At 45.2% G+C, this 19141-nt stretch overlaps 1 protein-coding gene across 1 annotated transcript in view; it reads left to right on the forward strand.

Annotated features, from left to right (window-relative positions):
- Positions 1 to 18619, forward strand: part of DNER (delta/notch like EGF repeat containing) — a 108896-nt gene extending 90277 nt beyond the window's left edge. Inside the window, exons 9-13 of the mRNA XM_081910656.1 lie at positions 1543 to 1665; positions 9660 to 9773; positions 13508 to 13639; positions 16175 to 16421; positions 17427 to 18619. Coding sequence (XP_081766782.1) covers positions 1543 to 1665; positions 9660 to 9773; positions 13508 to 13639; positions 16175 to 16421; positions 17427 to 17538 — 728 coding nt within the window. The 3' untranslated portion in view covers positions 17539 to 18619. The remainder of the gene's footprint in view (positions 1 to 1542; positions 1666 to 9659; positions 9774 to 13507; positions 13640 to 16174; positions 16422 to 17426) is intronic.
- Positions 18620 to 19141: the final 522 nt, after the last annotated feature.

Genomic DNA, 19141 nt, shown 5'->3' on the forward strand with positions numbered 1-19141 from the left:
GCAAAGACTGGAATAAAAAAATGACAAATAAAGCGAATACATAATGATGATTATAATAGATAAATTAACCGTTAGTGACTAACAGCAGCTTGGACCCAAGGATGTTGCTGTGTCAGTGGGAAACACTTCTGCTCATGGGGAAGTCCCCACCCCCCTAATTTCCCCCAAAAGCTGCTCTAGAGGGTCCCATGATCTTCATGGACATAAGAAACTTGTGTGTGTGTGTGTGTGTGTGTGTGTGTGTAAAATCAGTGAGCCTTGCTGTGCACATGTGGTGATACTTGCACAAAGGGACCTTTGGATCCAAGCCACTGTTACTGAAGAATAATAAAAACAGTAATAGCATATGTATATGTGCTGCCGGTTATTTTATATTTTGACTTCCCTGTTATCTAAAAGTCCACACCAAAATTTGCAACCGTTGAATCCAAGCCAAGATTTCTGTTTGCCTGAATTAGTGAATTAGAACCCGATGGACAAGCTTAGGATGTTTTTGGATGGTGCAAATATATGGAAGGTGAAAGGTCTCTCTGGTTTAACAAGAGTAGTAGTGGATGCCTAGTGTTCTAATAAGGAAAATAATGGCTACAATTCACCAGTCATAGTTGCTGCACCTTCTGATTTGAATGAATAAGGCTTAAAAGGAGATTGTATGCTAATCTGAGGCAGTTAAATGAAGGTGGGGGCAGCTGCAGTGATTACTCAGTGGCTTCCATGTATAATAAAAGTTTGCTAGAAGCATAGCAGTAGAAGTAAAGAATACATAATTCCTCATTTATTTACATATGCATCGGACTGCAGCTCTGTAGAACACAGTAGAATAAATGATAATGCTTAATCCATGCTGTATTCTATGAAACTGTTGCTTTGTGTAATAATAAAAGGGCACAATGTAAGCTGTGCCAAAATTTTGCTGAGCAGATTGGTAGCACTTACTGTTCATTTACATGTGAAATGGTGTTCCGTCCCTGTTTTACCAGCTTGAATCAACCAAGTATGCTTCTCTGTCTTCAGACTGCCCTATCTTTACCCACTTCAGACAAGTGATAGCTACTCTACAGTTTGCTATTTGAGTTACACTTCAGAGTTGTTCTGGAGCGAGATCTAGTTTCATTATATAAAGTGGCATTATACATCACTAAGATTTCTGCTCGTTTTAGCCCAGTAAACCCACCTAATAAATGTGATCTACAGCCGTGCAAAAAATGAATTCTGAAAATACAGTCCATTCGCTTCAGTACTTCTATCGTGCTCCTGGCTTGCTTAGATTTCTAATGAGGTCATTTGGCTGCCTTCTTAGCAGGCAAAAGTGTTTCTGATTGTTCAATGTATGAAATGTATAAGGAGGTCTTGATTCCAGTGTAAACTGAGCTCCAAATCCTTTCATGTACATTACGTGACAAAACAGCTTTAAAGGTGCATCCTCACATTGTTATTTTCAGCTACTAGTCATCTCTGTCCCATCCACGATTGTGAAGCTTTTGCCATATGCTGAGACACATTTTCAGGGTATGTTGTGTTTTCTTTGTTACATGTTTTCAGGTTACCACGGACTCTATTGTGAGGAGGAATATAATGAGTGCCTTTCAGCCCCTTGCCAGAATGGAGCTACCTGCAGAGACCTTGTCAATAGCTACGACTGTGTGTGTCTTGCTGAATATGAAGGTAAGAGATGCTTTGCTTTAACATAGGTGGGGTTACTGTAAATCTGCCTAATAAACGTGATCTGCATCATTTAAGTTTCATTATCTTTGAGGCAAGCCTTTTGGAACCAACATTATGAGGCTCATCTGTAGTATGACGTGCTACATTTCTGACATCTTTAAAAAGTGCAGCTGAATCTTACTTTGGATTTACAGTTTCCCCCCTTGCACTATCATGGCAGTAGGACACAGAGTAGGACACAGAGAACTATTGTCAGAGCCACCCGTGGTCCCAGCTCACAAGAGACCCAAGTCCAATCCAGTTTATATACAAAAGTCTTTATTGAAGAACATTGCCGGTTTTACAATCCATCTCCGTGGCTCTGCGTCTGTGACATCAGACCGCTGAAGTCCCCTCTGAATCAGTTCCGCCCCTGCACCAGCTTAAGAGCCTTGTCCTGGACCACCTCTTCCTCTCCTTCCTTTTCCGCAGGGTCTTTCTGCCCCCCTGGGCTCCCTCCCGTCGGGACTCCTCAGAAGCTGACTCCTCTGACGCCTGTTCCCCCCTCCTTCTCGCTTTGGGGCCAGGCTCCTCCCCAGGGCTTCCCTCACTTCCGCGCACCTCCACAGTTGAACTTGGCGCGCGTACGTTGCTCCTGACCTTCCTCTCGACCGCTACACTGCTGCCGGTACTACTCTCCGCCCCTTCCGGCAGGACGTCTTGCCCCGATCTCCTTCCCCTCTCTGCTCCCTGCTCTGCTCCCTCTGACACACTGGTAACTCCACCCCCTTCACTCCGTTCCGGCGGAGAAGCCGGCCCCGATCTCCAACTCCCACTGGGGCCTCTCCCTTCGCTCCCCTGCTCCTGACTGCTTCCCCCTTGGGCTCCCCTTGGCCTGACCAGGGGGGCTCCCTTTTGGGAATCCTCTGACTCACTGGACAAACTCATGGACGACCTTTGGTCATTGTCATCCTCTTCCTTGTCGCTCTGGGATTCTTCCCCCTCGCTCTCTGTCTCCTCCCTCATCTGCTCTTCTCTCCCTGAACCCCTGACATCCATCCCCCCCTCGAAGCCCCCCCTTCCCCCCTCCCGCCCGTCGGGTGCAGGTTGTGGGAGCTGCGGCTCTTCGGAGGTAGATTCGGGATACAGGTCGTCTACTCCAATGTCCTCTGCTGGCAGTTCTGTGTATGTGTGTTCGAACTCGGGCTCTTCACCCAAAGTGTTCTCAGTCTCCTCTTCCATCGCTACTTCGTCTGGTGCTGCCTGCCCAGGCCCCATCAACCACCTCTTACGCCAGTCCTCCTCTGGTTGCTCCTCCCACCAATCCGAGGGTAGTGTGTCCACCCCCGAACACAATCCTCTGGGCGGGCTCGATTCTGCCGTTCCTCCCTCGGTGGAAGAAAAGCCCCGGAAAGTGCTATCTGAAAATGTGGGCGTAAAGAGCCAGTCATCAAAGTACTCGGCTGGCATGGGTCTATGTGGGAAAAGTGCATGGAACTCGTCTTTCAAAAGGGGTTCATCTAACGCGTAGCCCGGCACCCAACTATTGGCACTGGCTGGGGTACCCTCTCTGGCGAGAAAGTATTCAACTCCCTCAGCCCCCCATCTTGAGTCCAGAATCTCTGTGACCTCGTTGAGTGGTTCGGCCCTAGGTGACCCCTCCCCTCTTGGGTGACTCTTTGCGTGGATCTGGTACTGTTTCTGACTCCTGAAACCTGTGCGGGGCCTTGTAGGGAGTGAGCACCGACCTGTGAAAGACCGGGTGCACTCTGGATCCTTCGGGGAGGGCCAGTCGAAACGCTACAGGATTGATCCTAGCCTCAACTTGGTATGGCCCTAGCTGTCTGTGTGCTAGCTTCTTCTTGGCTAACGACTTGGCTGGCATCGCTTGGGCTGCTAACCATACCCAGTCCCCCACCTGGATATCCTCTCCCGCCCTTCTGTGTTTGTCCGCCTGCACCTTATAGGCTTGTTTGGCTAGCTCCAAATGTCTCCGCAGCTCCTCGTGCACCTCTTGCAGCTCTGCTGCGAACTGGTCGGCCTCTTGCAGCACCCCCTCTCCCGTTGCTACGAGCCTCAGAAAGGTTCTGGGATGACGTCCATTGTTCGCGAAGAACGGCGTCACCCCCGTCGACGCGTGCTTCGTGTTGTTGTAGGCAAACTCAGCCATCGGCAGGTAGTCCACCCACGCTGCGGGTCGCTGATTGGCATAACATCTCAGGTACTGCTGCATGATCGTGTTGACCCTCTCTGCTTGGCCGTTGGTCTGTGGATGTCTCGCCGACGCTAAGTTGATCTTGACGTGCAGGATACCTAGAAGCTTCTGCCAAAAATTGGAAACAAATTGGCGCCCCCTGTCGGACAGGATGGACTGCGGCAGTCCATGCACTCTGAACACGTGGTCGACGAAGAGTTTGGCGGTCTGTTCAGCCGTCGCCACCTTGGCACAAGGAATGAAGTGCGCCATCTTGGTGAACAGGTCCACAACCACCAGTACCGCCGTCTTGCCCCTGGAGCTGGGTAGATCAGTAACAAAGTCCAGTGCCACCCTCTCCCACGGTTGCTGCGGCGTCTCCAGCGGTTCCAGCAACCCCGCTGGCTTCTGGTGTACTGGTTTGGACCTCTGACAGGTGTCACACCTGGCGACGTAATCCGCCACCTCTCCCCGCATCTGGGGCCACCAAAAGTCCCTGGCCACTAGTTCTATTGTCTTCTCCTTGCCGAAGTGGCCCGCACTGGGGGCGTCGTGCAACTGCTGCAGAACCCTTGCGCGGAGCTCGTCGCTTGGTACGTAGAGGGCACCTTTGCGAGTCAACAGCCCGTCTCGTAACTGGAACTCATCGTCTCTCTGTGAACCCCTGCGCAGCTCCTCTATCTTGGATTGTGCAAACTGATCCACTTGCAACGCGCGTCGCACCGCGTCCAGGTCGACTGCGATGGCAGCGCACGCCCACGCCTGCGGTGCGAAAATGTGCTTGGCTGCTATTGGTGCCGCCTCCTCAAGATATTGCGGTTTCCTGGAGAGCGCATCGGCTATAACGTTGGAATCCCCCGGGATGTATTCTATTCTGAAGTCGAAATCCGCGAAGAATTCTGCCCAGCGCATGTGTCTTTGGCTCTGCAGCTTCGCTGTTCGCCAATACTCTAAGTTCTTGTGGTCCGTGCAGACCTGCACTGTGTGCTTGGCTCCTATGAGGAAGTGTCGCCACGCTTTGAAAGCTGCGTGAATGGCCAACAGCTCCCTGTCCCATATGGTGTAGTTTTGCTCCGTCTTGCTGAGCTTCCGGGAGTAAAAGGCACCAGGTCTCCAATTCCCTTGCGGATCTTCTTGCAGGAGGACGGCTCCAACCGCTCTGTCGGACGCGTCGGTTTCTACTCACATGGGCTTGCCGGGATTCACGTGCAGCAGCTGCTCCTCGGAGGCGAAGAGGCTTTTAAGCTTCCGAAAAGAGCGCTCCGCCTGTTCCGTCCAAGCGAACTTCTTCTTCTTGGAACTGAGGGTGTCCGTGATTGCTGCCGTCTCCTTTGCAAAACCTCTGATGAATTTGCGGTAGAAATTGGCGAACCCGATGAATCTCTGGACTTCCTTCCGATTGCGTGGGCTCTTCCAGTCCAACACCGCTCGGACCTTGACGCTGTCCATGGCCAGCCCCTCGTCGGACAGCTTGTACCCGAGGAAATCCACCTCCGTCACATCAAACTGGCACTTCTCCAACTTGGCGTAGAGCCTGTGCTCCCGCAGTCTCTGCAGGACCTCCTTTACATCTTTCTCATGAGCTTCCGGCGATTCCGAGAAGATCAGGATGTCGTCGAGAAAACACACACACTTCTTGTAGAGGAGTCCCGCCAGCACGTGATGCATAAAGGCTTGGAAGACGTGAGATCCATTTTGGAGACCAAACGGCATAACTCTGTATTCATACGTGCCGAGAGGCGTGAACATGGCATTCTTCCACTCATCGCCCTCCCGGATACGGATGAGGTTGTACGCTCCACGCAGATCCAACTTGGTGAAGATCTTCCCCTTCCTCACGGTCGCTAGGAGGTCGTCAATCTTGGGCATGGGAAAGGCCTTGGGCTTAGTCATTCTGTTTATGGACCGGTAGTCCACAATGAGTCTTTTTTGGGGCGTGTCCTTCTTCACAAAGAAAACAGGACTGCCCCCCACTGCTTTGGATTCCCAGATGAATCCGCGCTTCAAATTCTGCTCTATGAACTCTCTGAGCTCTTGCATCTCGTCCTCCGACATGGAATACAGCTTTGCAGTCGGCAGCTGAGCCCCCGGCACCAGGTCGATCGCACAGTCGTAAGGCCTGTGGGGCGGCAACTTGTCAGCTTCCTTCTCGCAGAAAACCTCCAAGAATCCTTCGTACTTGCGAGGCACTGCCTGCACCATGCCAAGTTGCAGCTGCTGCTCAGCCCCCTCCTCCTGGCTGGACTGGATGCAATGTTGAGCACAATACGATGAGCAGAAGGTGATCTGTCGTTGGTACCACGCTACAGCAGGACTGTGCCTCTCCAGCCAACTCATGCCTAATACTATGGGCGTGTCTGACAGGTGGGTGACATTGAAGCTAATGACTTCTCGATGATTTCCAATCCGCATCACCATGGGAGGCGTCTGTTGCACAACTTGCCCTCCTAGCAATTTCCTGCCATCCACCGTAACTACGTTCAGAGGCGTTGTTGCGGGCAGAAGCGCTATGCGATGCTGCTTGACAAATTGCATCCCCACAAAATCCGCATTGCTCCCAGAATCGATCGTGATGGGAACTTCCAGGGTGGTTCCATTCGGCAACTGAAGAGTTGCAGTGAGCTGCACTGCTGGCTTGGGTGGTAAAGGGTCTGTGCGTTGCGAAAGCGCTGGGGACTGCTCTACAGATCCGCCTGGCTGAGCCCCAGCAGCTCTGCTTCCAGCCAGGCACTGTCGTTTCCCTGAGGTTGCTCTCCTTGCATCACTTCTGCTGCCACTGTTGCTAAAGCTGCAGTGTGTTTCTGGAGCCTCTGGGGGCACTCTTTCGCCATATGCTGTGCACTGTCACAGATGTAACATTTCCTGGTCCCTCTAGGAGGCTTCGCCTTTACTGTACCGGAAACAGGGGCTCTGGCTGGTGTCTGAGCCCTAGCACCACCAATTTCCATCGGCTCTTCTCCCTGCCTCCCCAAAGGCGAGGGATGTGCCTGGCTGAAGTCCCTGGGGATAAAAGGGGGTGTCCTTGCTGGTGCACGTGCCTGGTGTCCTTCCCCATCATGCCAAGGGCGTCCCTCGTGTCTTACTCCTATCGCAAGAGCCCTCTGCACCACGTCTTCTAGGGTCTGGGGTCTGTTTCCCCTGGCAAGCTCATCCTTGATGGGGCCGCTGAGGCCTTCCCAGAACAAATCTCTCACTGGTTTGCAATCCTTCTCCCAGCCTAACACAGTCAATAAAGCGAAGAATCTGGAATGATACTGACGTACTGTGGCTTTGCCTTGCCGCAGTCCATGCATCTCCCTGCGTGCAATATCCAGATCCACAGTTGACTGGAAACAAGCATCCATCGCTTTAATAAATTCATCAGAATCGCGGCGGGCAGGGCCATCTTCGCCCCACAAATTGCGCAGCCAAGCTCTAGCCTCCCCATGCAAATGCGACACTATAAATCCCACCTTCTCTTCTTCATCTTTAAAATCATTGCGAAGCAAATGCAGTGCATACAAGACGTCTGCTCTGAAACTTAGGGTAGTGCTTCAGGTTCCCATCGAAGTGGGTGACTAGGGTGCCCCCCCGCCTTCCAAGTCCAACTCCCTCTGATCTGGACCCCGGGAACCCTGTCCTGCTTGCATGCTCCCACCTTGTTTGCAGGTCCTGGCAGCGCTTCTCCAGTTCGTCATTCTTCTTTTGAGATGCAATGACTGCAGCTGTGAGTTCGGTAACCTGGTTCCCCAGCGCTTGCAGCTGCTCCTCCGCACTCATGGCTGCTACCGTTGGTGAGCTTTGCAAAAAAAAAATTTGCATTCTTGCAGAGGGGACTTACTGTCAGAGCCACCCGTGGTCCCAGCTCACAAGAGACCCAAGTCCAATCCAGTTTATATACAAAAGTCTTTATTGAAGAACATTGCCGGTTTTACAATCCATCTCCGTGGCTCTACGTCTGTGACATCAGACCGCTGAAGTCCCCTCTGAATCAGTTCCGCCCCTGCACCAGCTTAAGAGCCTTGTCCTGGACCACCTCTTCCTCTCCTTCCTTTTCCGCAGGGTCTTTCTGCCCCCCTGGGCTCCCTCCCGTCGGGACTCCTCAGAAGCTGACTCCTCTGACGCCTGTTCCCCCCTCCTTCTCACTTTGGGGCCAGGCTCCTCCCCAGGGCTTCCCTCACTTCCGCGCACCTCCACAGTTGAACTTGGCGCGCGTACGTTGCTCCTGACCTTCCTCTCGACCGCTACACTGCTGCCGGTACTACTCTCCGCCCCTTCCGGCAGGACGTCTTGCCCCGATCTCCTTCCCCTCTCTGCTCCCTGCTCTGCTCCCTCTGACACACTGGTAACTCCACCCCCTTCACTCCGTTCCGGCGGAGAAGCCGGCCCCGATCTCCAACTCCCACTGGGGCCTCTCCCTTCGCTCCCCTGCTCCTGACTGCTTCCCCCTTGGGCTCCCCTTGGCCTGACCAGGGGGGCTCCCTTTTGGGAATCCTCTGACTCACTGGACAAACTCATGGACGACCTTTGGTCATTGTCATCCTCTTCCTTGTCGCTCTGGGATTCTTCCCCCTCGCTCTCTGTCTCCTCCCTCATCTGCTCTTCTCTCCCTGAACCCCTGACAACTATCTTGCTTCAGGGGGAAAAAAGCTTTTTCTCCCAATTATAGCCACCCAACCTCATTTAATAAAAGTCAGTGAAGTCGTGATATCTGACAAAAATTCTTGTCAGAGCTAGAGAATTTTACTCCAAATGGAAAGAGTTAATTGGTTATTCGAAGGTGCAGAAGAAGCAGGGCATGCTATTAAAATATATATTTAAAAAAGAAATGGTTGGAGTGGTTAACATTGTTATTCAGGGGCAGCATGATATGTATGCACATATCTTTTACCCATGAAAAAAGAACAACAACCTTAAGGAGGGAGGGTGTGTTATCCATGAAGTCACAGTGAGTATCCAATAGATGCCTGCAGTACTTGTACATGTATTTATTAAAGAACTGTTGGTTGTGCTCATGGGGATATGAAAGTAAATATCATTTTGCTGTGGGCTGCCAGTACCAGGTTCATGTATCCTATAACACAAGGTTTAGGTGCTGAGTGCTTTAGCTAGATCAAGGTATCTGTACAGACTACCTCCACTTGTTTTGTCTTTTAGCTAACCCTTTATTAAGCTCTTTATTAAGGGTCTACCTGGCTGTGAATAGGCCTTGGTGGTACAAAAAGGTTCAGTGGTCCCATCCAGATTTAGTTCATGGATAATGCAAGTTAAACAAAGCTAATGCTTCAAAATGCCTCAAAATTGTCAGTAGGGGATGGGTGATTATTATTATTTATTCAATTTTGATGCCAGCCTTTATCCAAAGATCCCAGGGTGGTGATTCAGGATACACATTAATTAATTGGAGCCAATGAAATTCCCCCCCCCTTTTTTTGTATATCCCATCTTCTAATAATCAGGTTAAAATTATAGGACTTGGCTGCCACTGATCATTTTGTTTCCATAGAATTCCCAAGCAACGCTGTGTATGAGGCTGCTAGTTACAGATAGGTAGCCGTGTTGGTCTGCCATAGTCAAAAAAAATTCCTTCCAGTAGCACCTTAAAGACCAACTAAGTTAGTTCTTGGTATGAGCTTTCGTGTGCATGCACATGTATCTGAAGAAGTGTGCATGCACACGAAAGCTCATACCAAGAACTAACTTAGTTGGTCTTTAAGGTGCTACTGGAAGGAATTTTTTTTGTTATGAGGCTGCTAGTATTCTTTATATTCTGCTTCCACCTGCTCCAGCCCTTAAACAATGTATGATTCTAACATCATCTATTATCACTTAATATTCCCAGGAAGACACTGTGAATTATACAAAGATCCTTGTGTTAACATCAGCTGCCAGAATGGTGGTACTTGTGACAGTGAAGGGCTAAATGCTACGTGTATCTGTGCACCTGGATTTACAGGCAAGTTACTTTGAAATTACATAATATGCATAATTATTAATCAGACTATACGGAAGAAGACAAATGTCAGCTGAATGCATTTGCACCTGCTTTTCATCTTATTCTGCTGATGCCCAGTTTAGATACCAGATATTTTACTCCACTTTTTTTTTTTTAAAAAAAAAATAATTATCAGTAATGATATTCATTGCCTTTCTGACAAAGCAGGAGAAGCAGAGAAGGTATTGTATAAAAATGAACCTGGCTTTCTTTATACATGTCTTTCTTCCTAGGCTTGCAGGCTTAAGTGCCTGTCCTCTTTTCCCCCATTGAGGGCTGCATTCTTCAGGGATGAGCTGTCAGGGGCTGCTTTCTGGTGGCAGGCAGAGCCAGAACCAATGTTGGGTGGAGCCACAAACACATGTTCTGGACTAACAACTCCTGAATAAAGACAAATTGAAATAAACTAACCCAGAATGAAAGCGTAAATTTATTTTTTAGCAAATAAAACAGTTGCCCTTCCAGTTTGTTCTGAAATTACATAAAAAGGGGGATGGGAGTAGAATTGTTATTTTTATTTATTGAATTTATATACCCGCAGGTCTTAGGGCAGTTCACAGAGTAAAACCAGAATATAAAACCACAAAATACATTTAAAAACTGGGGGTGGGGATGGAGGAAATGAACAAGGAAGGGAGGACGTCTGGGTAGTATGGAAGAATGTGGCAGCTTCAGGAGGTGTCTGTCGTGGCTGCTGGTTGCTCACCTTTGCTTTAGGTAATGGAAATATACCCTGGAGCAGTGCTATTTTTCTAGAAAAAGAGGTGCCAGAACTCACCATGAAAACCTCCCTCGTTCTCTTATAATGGCAATGGCGCCACCTGAAAGGTGCTGTAACTGAGTTCCATCTGGGGAAAAAGCCCTGCCCTGGAAGCTGCTGGGACCAGTAATCATTTCATGGCGGCAGAAATGACAATCCACATCTTGAAACTTGGACAGCAGGAGAGGGTTTCTTATATCTCCCTGGCCATGTTGGTTAGAAGAGATGCTTCTTCAGACTCTCAACAGCTTGATCACAAGGAGCCTGTGAAGCTTGAGTTGCTGGCTATTGCTGTCCCACAGTGTGTGAATCTCTTTCCAGCTAGAAAGACATATTAAGATCAGGTGCCCTAAAGCATGACCTGAGTTCACAGAGCTGCTGTACTATTTCCTCAGCTCAAGCCCGGAAAGTAGTGTCTGAAAACCCACTGCTGAAATGTATATGCTCATCAATGACAACCTAACAGAGACTACGTGTTTCAAACAATTTACAGGTTGCTGTTGTTTTTTCTCTCCTTCAGGCTTCCACTTAATAAGCACTCTCTTTAAAAACACAAATATAAGGACCAATGTATGATAAGATAGTAAGTTCCAGCTCTGCACTGTAGCAAGCTGAGAACAAGACCTGCAGGATTTAAAACAGATACAGGAATCATATGGAAGAGGATGGGGGAGGATATTGCCATGTATTCATTCTAATTTTAAGACCGCATATATAATGCACCACTTAACACAGTTTGTTTCTCATATATTATATCTCCCTTGCAGGCTGTATCCCCTTCATTCAAGGTGAAAAATGTATAACACTACTGCAATCTGGAATAAATGCCATACTGTGATTCTGTTATCACTACAATGAATTAGAAGTGCTCTATGTCTAGAAAACACATTCCATGATCTCTTAGTACAGAATAGGGAGTCTTAATGTATACTGCAAATGTTCTCATTTGTTCACACCATCTAAGTATCTAAAGCATGATAAAATAGAATATTTTCCACAGCGGAATAGCTCTTTTTAGCCATTTATTCTTGCATTCCTGTCTTAATCCATAAATTTTACATTAGATTAATGGCCTTGCGTGTTTTTCACAATCTCAGTAACGAAGCAAGAGAAACAGGTTTCTCAGAATCCCTCTGTTACTTTTACAGGATGGCATTCCTGCCATTAGTGGGACTCATCCAAGAGGGAATGAGAAGGTGAACATGAGTTAAAAGAGAGCTTTGAAAATGGTCCATTTAGTAGGCAAGCAGTTTAAGATAATCTTGTGAGCACGAATGTATAGCAAGAGAGTATGCCCCAATTAATTTGGGTGCTGTTGAATTTAGCTTTGACAGAAGAGCTGTTAATATTGGTTAGAAGTGATTTGATATTATGACTTTCAGAAGTAAAATGTGTAGCTAATTAGAACTTGGCAAGGTAAACAGCTGCTAAACCATTACTTAATCAATATCTTTCTGAAACAATATGCTATTTGAAAACAATATTTGAAAAGGCAACATGCTAATTGAATGGTGCTAAGTAAACCAGGTTAGCGTCATGTAATCTGTACCGGTTTCCCTCATTGTGAGAAGTAAGGTTACAGGGAACCAGACAGAGGGCCTTCTTGGTAGTGGCACCCACCCTGTGGAACACCCTCCCTTCAGATGTGAAGGAAATAAGTAGCTATCCTATCTTTAAAAGACACCTGAAGGCAGCCCTGTTCAGGGAAGATTTTAATATTTAACACTGTATTGTTTTTAATACTTGATTGGGAGCCACCCAGAGTGGCTGGGGAAACTCAGCCAGATGGGCGGGGTATAAATAATAAATTATTATTATTATTATACCAGTAAAGTGAAGACATTTCACTCTCCTTGCTTTTTCTGATAGTTGTATGAATGCCTTGAAGGGATAGCCAGCTTTGGGATTCTTGCAAGCCAATTTATTCTCCAGAAGTGGTTTGGGGGCCAGAAATGTATTCTGCTGCACAAAGGGTGGTATATAAAGATAGGCTGTCAAAACCAAAAAATGAATGTTTATTACATGCAAAACCCAAAGAGAAGTGTGGAATACCTCTCTTCTGCATTGCTTTTTGCAAAACCTTTTCTTTTCCTTACAAGTGACAAACTGGACATCCTTTAAAGGTCAAATATCCCATGTCCCATCATGAGTTCCCAATTACTCCAGCCCTTCGGTGCTTAAATTGTTTCTGCAGATAGAAGCCCCACACTTCACCCCTTCTCCCTAAGTCACCCCATGAGTCTGATACTTTCCTTTTTTAACAGCCCTACTTTTTATCACTAAGAAGTCTATAGTATCAAATTGTGTTTTCATAAAAGCAAGAGTAAACAAAGGGTTTACCCACTACTAGTTCATACTTCACCCAGGGATCACCAGCTTTAAAGTGGCCCTACTTGTTAGATATTATTTCTCTGGGATTTTATTCTATAGAAGTGTAAGAGCATTTTTGAAGTCCCAGGTGTTTCTAATCTTAAGAAAACATGAGCATCTTCAACTCCATGTTCAGAGTTCCAGTAACAAAGCAAGACATTTCTTTGATTCATGTGGTTGCAATGATCTAATTCCATTGTATATTCCAGCCACTTCTTGCTGAAGTTTGATTGCTGCCCTGCATCAGTCTGTGTTTTGATTGCTTTTTAAATACTGTTCATTCCTGTGCAACCCTGAAGAGACCTCATTCCATTGTTTTAATAATAAGTAGCATGCAGTGAGTGTGGTTGCAGTTAAGAACTCCTTGCAGAAAAATGCAATTTTCTCCTTACAAAGAGCCCATTATCTGTTGTATCATAGATAATATGACTGCTTAAGTTAATCTTTTGAGAGTAAGTTACACTAACATGTTGATTATTGAGTGTCTGCAGTCAAAAGGGATGAAGGCATTCCATTTTGCTTTCATATCTGCAACACATAACTATATTTCCTTCCTTGTTTTAAGGCGAAGAGTGTGACATTAATATAAATGACTGTGAGAGTAACCCCTGTCATCATGGTGGAATGTGCATAGACCAACCCAATGGGTATACTTGCCATTGTCCACGTGGATGGGTTGGGGCAAATTGCGAAATACGTAAGTATTTATTACCATTTGGTTATATTAATTAACCAAGTCTAAGATGGTCATTGGTCACCACAGGACATGTTAATTATTTCCTTTTCCAATACAGTCTCTGGTCAAATGGCCTTTGCAGGTTTTTGCAATTTTTGAATTATATTGGCTTGGGTCCTAAGGTAAGTTAAAGCAGTTAACAGAACAAAAGTATTATCCCCATCTGCTCCTCCCTGAAGCAGCCTGTACACTTATCCCACAATACTCTGAAAAGCCCTTTAACCCTCCAGAATCTCTCCAGGGCTCACAGGTGACTGAAAGAAGAACGAAGGAATGGGAAACTTTCATTCTATCCATTTCCTCAACATCCTAATCCTGTGCATGTCTGTTCAAAGTGGGTCCTATTAAATTCAATGGGATTTACTCCCACGTAAGAGCATATAGGATTGCAGCTTTAACCATCTTAGAATACAAGCCATTATTTTAATATGTACTGGAAGCAATCAAGAGGATTTTTTTTTTAGTTGAAAAACAGGATGCTAAATATCTAAATAAAATAAAGGCATAAGGTCTGCTGAAAGGAGAAAATAGTAATGACTAAAATAGGCATGCATAGACTTAATTGAGGGAACAATCCATGTGTGAGTGACAGCCTCTTTAGGTGGTAGACAATAGGCTGTCTGGCAGATGGATTTAATATCCTGAGACATGCAGTAATCCTTTAGAAATGCATTCCATGCAGTGCCTACATATTATAATAATATGTAATTTAATGGCTTTCTATAAAAGGCCTAGATTGTTGGAACCATATGCTTTTATTACTTGCTGTCGATTATGTGGTATGATAACAAATATCTCAGAATGATACTTTGATTCCAGAATTGTAAAGGAGCTTGGCTGCAGGTGCAGGTTACAAACAATGGTGGAATATAGCACTCCTAGCACCAATCTGTCACCTTAGTTCTGACACACAAAAAGTACAAGTGAAATTTGAGCAAAATATAATTCAGTTTATGCTTGTTTGAAGAAACCCACATCTGTGCCAGGGACGGGGAACTTGTGGCTCTCCAGATGTTGGTGAACTCCAGCTTCCATCAGCCATAGCCAGAGATGTTGGGAGTTGTAGTCTAGCAACATCTAGAGTGCCACAGGTTCCTCATCCCTGCATAAAGAAAATGTGTTCACCATCCTGAGGGACCCAAAAACAGAGGAAACCATTTACTGGTACCAAAGGATAGCATGGAACCTCTTTATGGATTAATGTAATGTAAGGTTACCAGACATCCCCGTTTCCTGGGGACAGTCCCCGGATTTACAAATCAGTCCACATACAAAATCCATTGAAGTTGAAAAGTGTCCCCGGATTCATTGAAAAAAATCTGGTAACCTTAATGTAATGGACAGTATGAGCTAATAACAAATCACGTAAACTAAACAAATGTTGATAAAATTTTGGGTGGGAACTGGTTTAATAATATAAGATGCCATTCTAGTGTTAAACATTTGGGTTTGAGAAATAGTTCAGACTTGCAAGACTGGTGTAAGATTGATCATATTACTTTACAGAAACAAATGCAAAACCAAGAGATGGGAGAGTGCTTCCGGTTCACTGCTTGGGAGAATAAATATTATAAAAATTAACGTGCTCTTCAGGGTTTTATTTGTATTTCAGAATGTGTTAGTGCCAAAGTGGTGGTGGCATAATTTTGCAAAAGAAAATAGATACTTTTCTTTGGCAAGGAAAGAATCTATGAGTATCCCAGGTGAGGCCTAGGTATTCCAGATATATGTTGTTACATTGAAACATTGGGAATAATTTAGTGCATGGTTTGATATAAAATAAAGCTATAGCAGGCCAATGGAAGAGCAATGTAAAGGTGAATATTAACTTTCAATGGATGCGTAAGGGAGTCAGGAAAAAAGTTATATGGGGGGTGATTGCTGTATAATTAACATCTGTTTGGAAACCTAGAACTGTTGTCAGCATGTTTTAGCACTCAAAACACCTTCATTAGCTTTTGGAATAGAAGACAAAAGATTTAACTTGAAGGGGTGACTGAAATTTCCAACTGTGGAAGGAAAATCAGCTAGAAACCTCTCAGGGTTGGCAGCAAATACAAACGTTTGAGCATGTGAAATGCAAAATGAAGAAAGTGCCATCTTTCTTGATCAGTAGAGAATACAGGAAACACTTGGAGGCAGAGGCAGAAGGAACTTTTGAAAATGAAACCTTTTGTGGCCAGCTGGAAGGGGAGCTAAGCTTTCCTTCAGCTTCCAGTTCTGCCTCTGCTACCAGCGAGTTAAAAGAGGCAGGCACTTTGCTTCTGTATCTCTGCACCTTTCTGTGTCTGCTCTGTCAGGAATAACCATTGGCAGTGGGAATCAAGTGTGGGGTTAATGGTAGAAAGGATCTGTTTTGCAATAGTTTCACACCTTCTAACTTCAATCTTCATGCGACTCCATTAAAAGTACAAATATATATGGTGGGAGTGAATGTGCCATTACCCGCTTACTGTACAATTCATCAACAATGTCCATTATATTCCTTGCTTTTAGATTTACAGTGGAAGTCTGGGCACATGGCCGAGAGCCTGACAAACATGCCACGGCACTCTCTCTACATCATAATCGGAGCCCTGTGCGTTGCGTTTGTCCTGATGCTGATCATCTTAATTGTGGGGATTTGTCGCATCAGCCGGATCGAATATCAAGGCTCATCCAGGCCAGCGTATGAGGAATTCTACAACTGCAGGAGCATTGACAGTGAATTCAGCAGTGCTATTGCCTCCATCAGGCATGCCAGGTTGGTTTGGAGTAAAGGGGGAAATACAGGCCTGGTTGTAACCTAGAGATGTAATAAGGCATGGGTAAGCAAACTAAGGCCCGGGGGCTGGATCCGGCCCAATCACCTTCTAAATCCGGCCCACGGACAGTCCGGGAATCAGCGTGTTTTTACATGAATAGAATGTGTCCTTTTATTTAAAATGCATTTCTGGGTTATTTGTGGGGCCTGCCTGGTGTTTTTACATGAGTAGCACTGCTTCCGCTGTGCCAGTTTCCTTCCTTCCTTCCTTCCTTCCTTCCTTCCTTCCTTCCTTCCTTCCTTCCTTCCTTCCTTCCTTCCTTCATTTCTTTCTGCAATATAGGAACATAGGAGCTTAGCTGTATGTTGCCAGTTTATAGGAAGGTTACCAGATTTTTTTTTCAAATAATCTGGGGACACTTTTCAACTTCAAAGGATTTTGTGTGGGGACTGATTTGTAAATCCGGGGACTGTCCCTGGGAAACGGGGATGTCTGGTAACCTTAGTTTATATAGTCAACAGTAGCCTAGTAGCAAAACCTGTCCTGGATGGTACCATATCAGACTGCAGGTGGAGAGTTGTGCATTAGAATGGCCTCCCACAAAGAAGGATTTCCCCCCTATCCATAGGAAAATGCCCTACCAAGGAGCAGGCGAAGCTGAAACATAATCTTTAATGTACTTTTTTTTGTATGCATAGGGACTAAAGGAAGGGTATTCAGACACTGAGTAATTCCCAGTCCTACCTGTGACCAGAAGTGTTATCATCTAGGAAGAACGTCACCATCTGGTGGTTCTGCTGATTGCATAAGTTTGCATTCTACCAGTTCACTAGATTTAGGTCCTTATTTCATGAATACTTGGCACTTGACTACATATTTCAAATGAAGCTTGAAGTTTCTTTGATATTCTCTTGGGACAGTGGGTTACTGCTACAAGTGTAAATGTTCAACCAATCTGCAATTCCACTAAATCCTTCTTCTTCCTTTTTTTGTGGCGGGGTTAGGTTTGGAAAGAAATCTCGACCTGCGATGTATGATGCAACTCCAATTGCTTATGAAGATTACAGTCCTGACGACAAACCCTTGGTCACACTGATTAAAACAAAAGATTTGTAATCTACTTCAGGTCTTTTCTTCTTTTTTGGATTATTTTTCAAAAGGATGGGCTACCGAATTAATTCAAATATTTTTAAGACGAAGAAAGTGTAAGAAATTTAAAATGTTTAGCGGCTCCAGAATTTTCTGTAGATTATTTAAGAACAAGTTTTCTGCAGCTTTTAGTTGGGGAAAAATATTTTAAAACTGAATTTGTGAAGTTCATGGTTTTCCTTTTAATGTACTTTCAGCTTTAGAAAACTCTAATCTTAACAATAGTGTGTGCTTTTACCAAACTCAGATGATGAACCTCTGTGGTTATTACAGACAGAATGCAATATGTTAAGCAATGACATAACAGTGCCAGCATTCTCAGTAGACTTAGGAAAAATGTAAAACTTGATATATCCATTACTGAAAAAAATGAAGTCTAAAATGTTTGTGTTTGTGAAAAGGAATCTAGTAAAAAATATTATTCTTAAACTGAATGAATTAGCTTTCTCCCTGTTTTGTGCATGGATAACTAACCTATTTCCGCATTATGTTCCTGAAACTTTTGCTGAAACATTCTCTTGAGTTGATGTTTGTCATTTTTTGTAATAGTATTCAAGGTAAGCTTTGTAAAAACGATCAATTGAAGTGCCTATTACGGGCAAAAAAAGGATTGATCCTGCTGCCTTTGAAGTGAGCGGATGATATAATTTCCATTGATTTCACAGTGTTCAGGATCAGGCCTTTATATTGGATCTATATTTTTCTTTAAAAAGTCAAGTTTTTTATAGTGCGAGTAAGCAAACCCTAATTTGAACTGTTTGTCTCTCAAATGTTGTTACTGTACAGTATTATTTTTGTTTCAATATTGTGCATTTCACATAGTGTATCTTATTTATACGTGTGCGTGTTTTTGTGGCTCTATTTGATTGCTGATGTGCTACAAAATTCTTGCTTATTTTGAAGAATATTGAATAAATGTGATCAATTCAAGGTGGCAGCTGATCTTGTTTTGCCTTCAGCTGATGTTAAAGGATGGAGTTCTTTTACCCACTTTCTGAGGAGTGCCCTTGAATCTGAGCCATGGCCATAATATAAACCTGCTGTGGCATTTCTAGAATCTGCAGTACTTTATTTACACCCTAGGAGTGCTTTCACATGTGACACTAAGAATGCTTTTGTACGGTGTTGATGCGGTTGGTGTGGCTTATTGTATGACAGCAGCCACATGACACAAATCCTATCTTCTCAAAGGCATTCATTACAGATGGACAACTATCATTTTCTGCCATAGTGTCCAGCTTTCCTCTTTGTACATGATGCACTGAACTGTGGGCATAGTATTTTGTAAGGGCACCAATATATGTACCATTCGCTGTCTTCATATAAAAGTAGTTGGGTTTCAGGTTTGTCATGACTGGAGGACCTTGGGGGTAGCTGAAGGCTTGTTCCCACCCTCCTGCTGCCTTTATTGCTTCAGATTCATACTCTCCTGCTCTCTGAAGGGGAAATTAAGCATCTGAGATGGAGGCATCAACAATGGCCACTTGATTAGATGAAACCTTCTCAGGGTGAACCGTGGGAATGCTAGACCAGTGTTTCCCAACCTTGTGCCTCCAGCTGTTTTTGGACT

This window comes from Podarcis melisellensis (genome assembly GCF_964234715.1).
Source record: "Podarcis melisellensis genome assembly, chromosome: 5".
Taxonomy (NCBI): Eukaryota; Metazoa; Chordata; class Lepidosauria; order Squamata; family Lacertidae; genus Podarcis; species Podarcis melisellensis.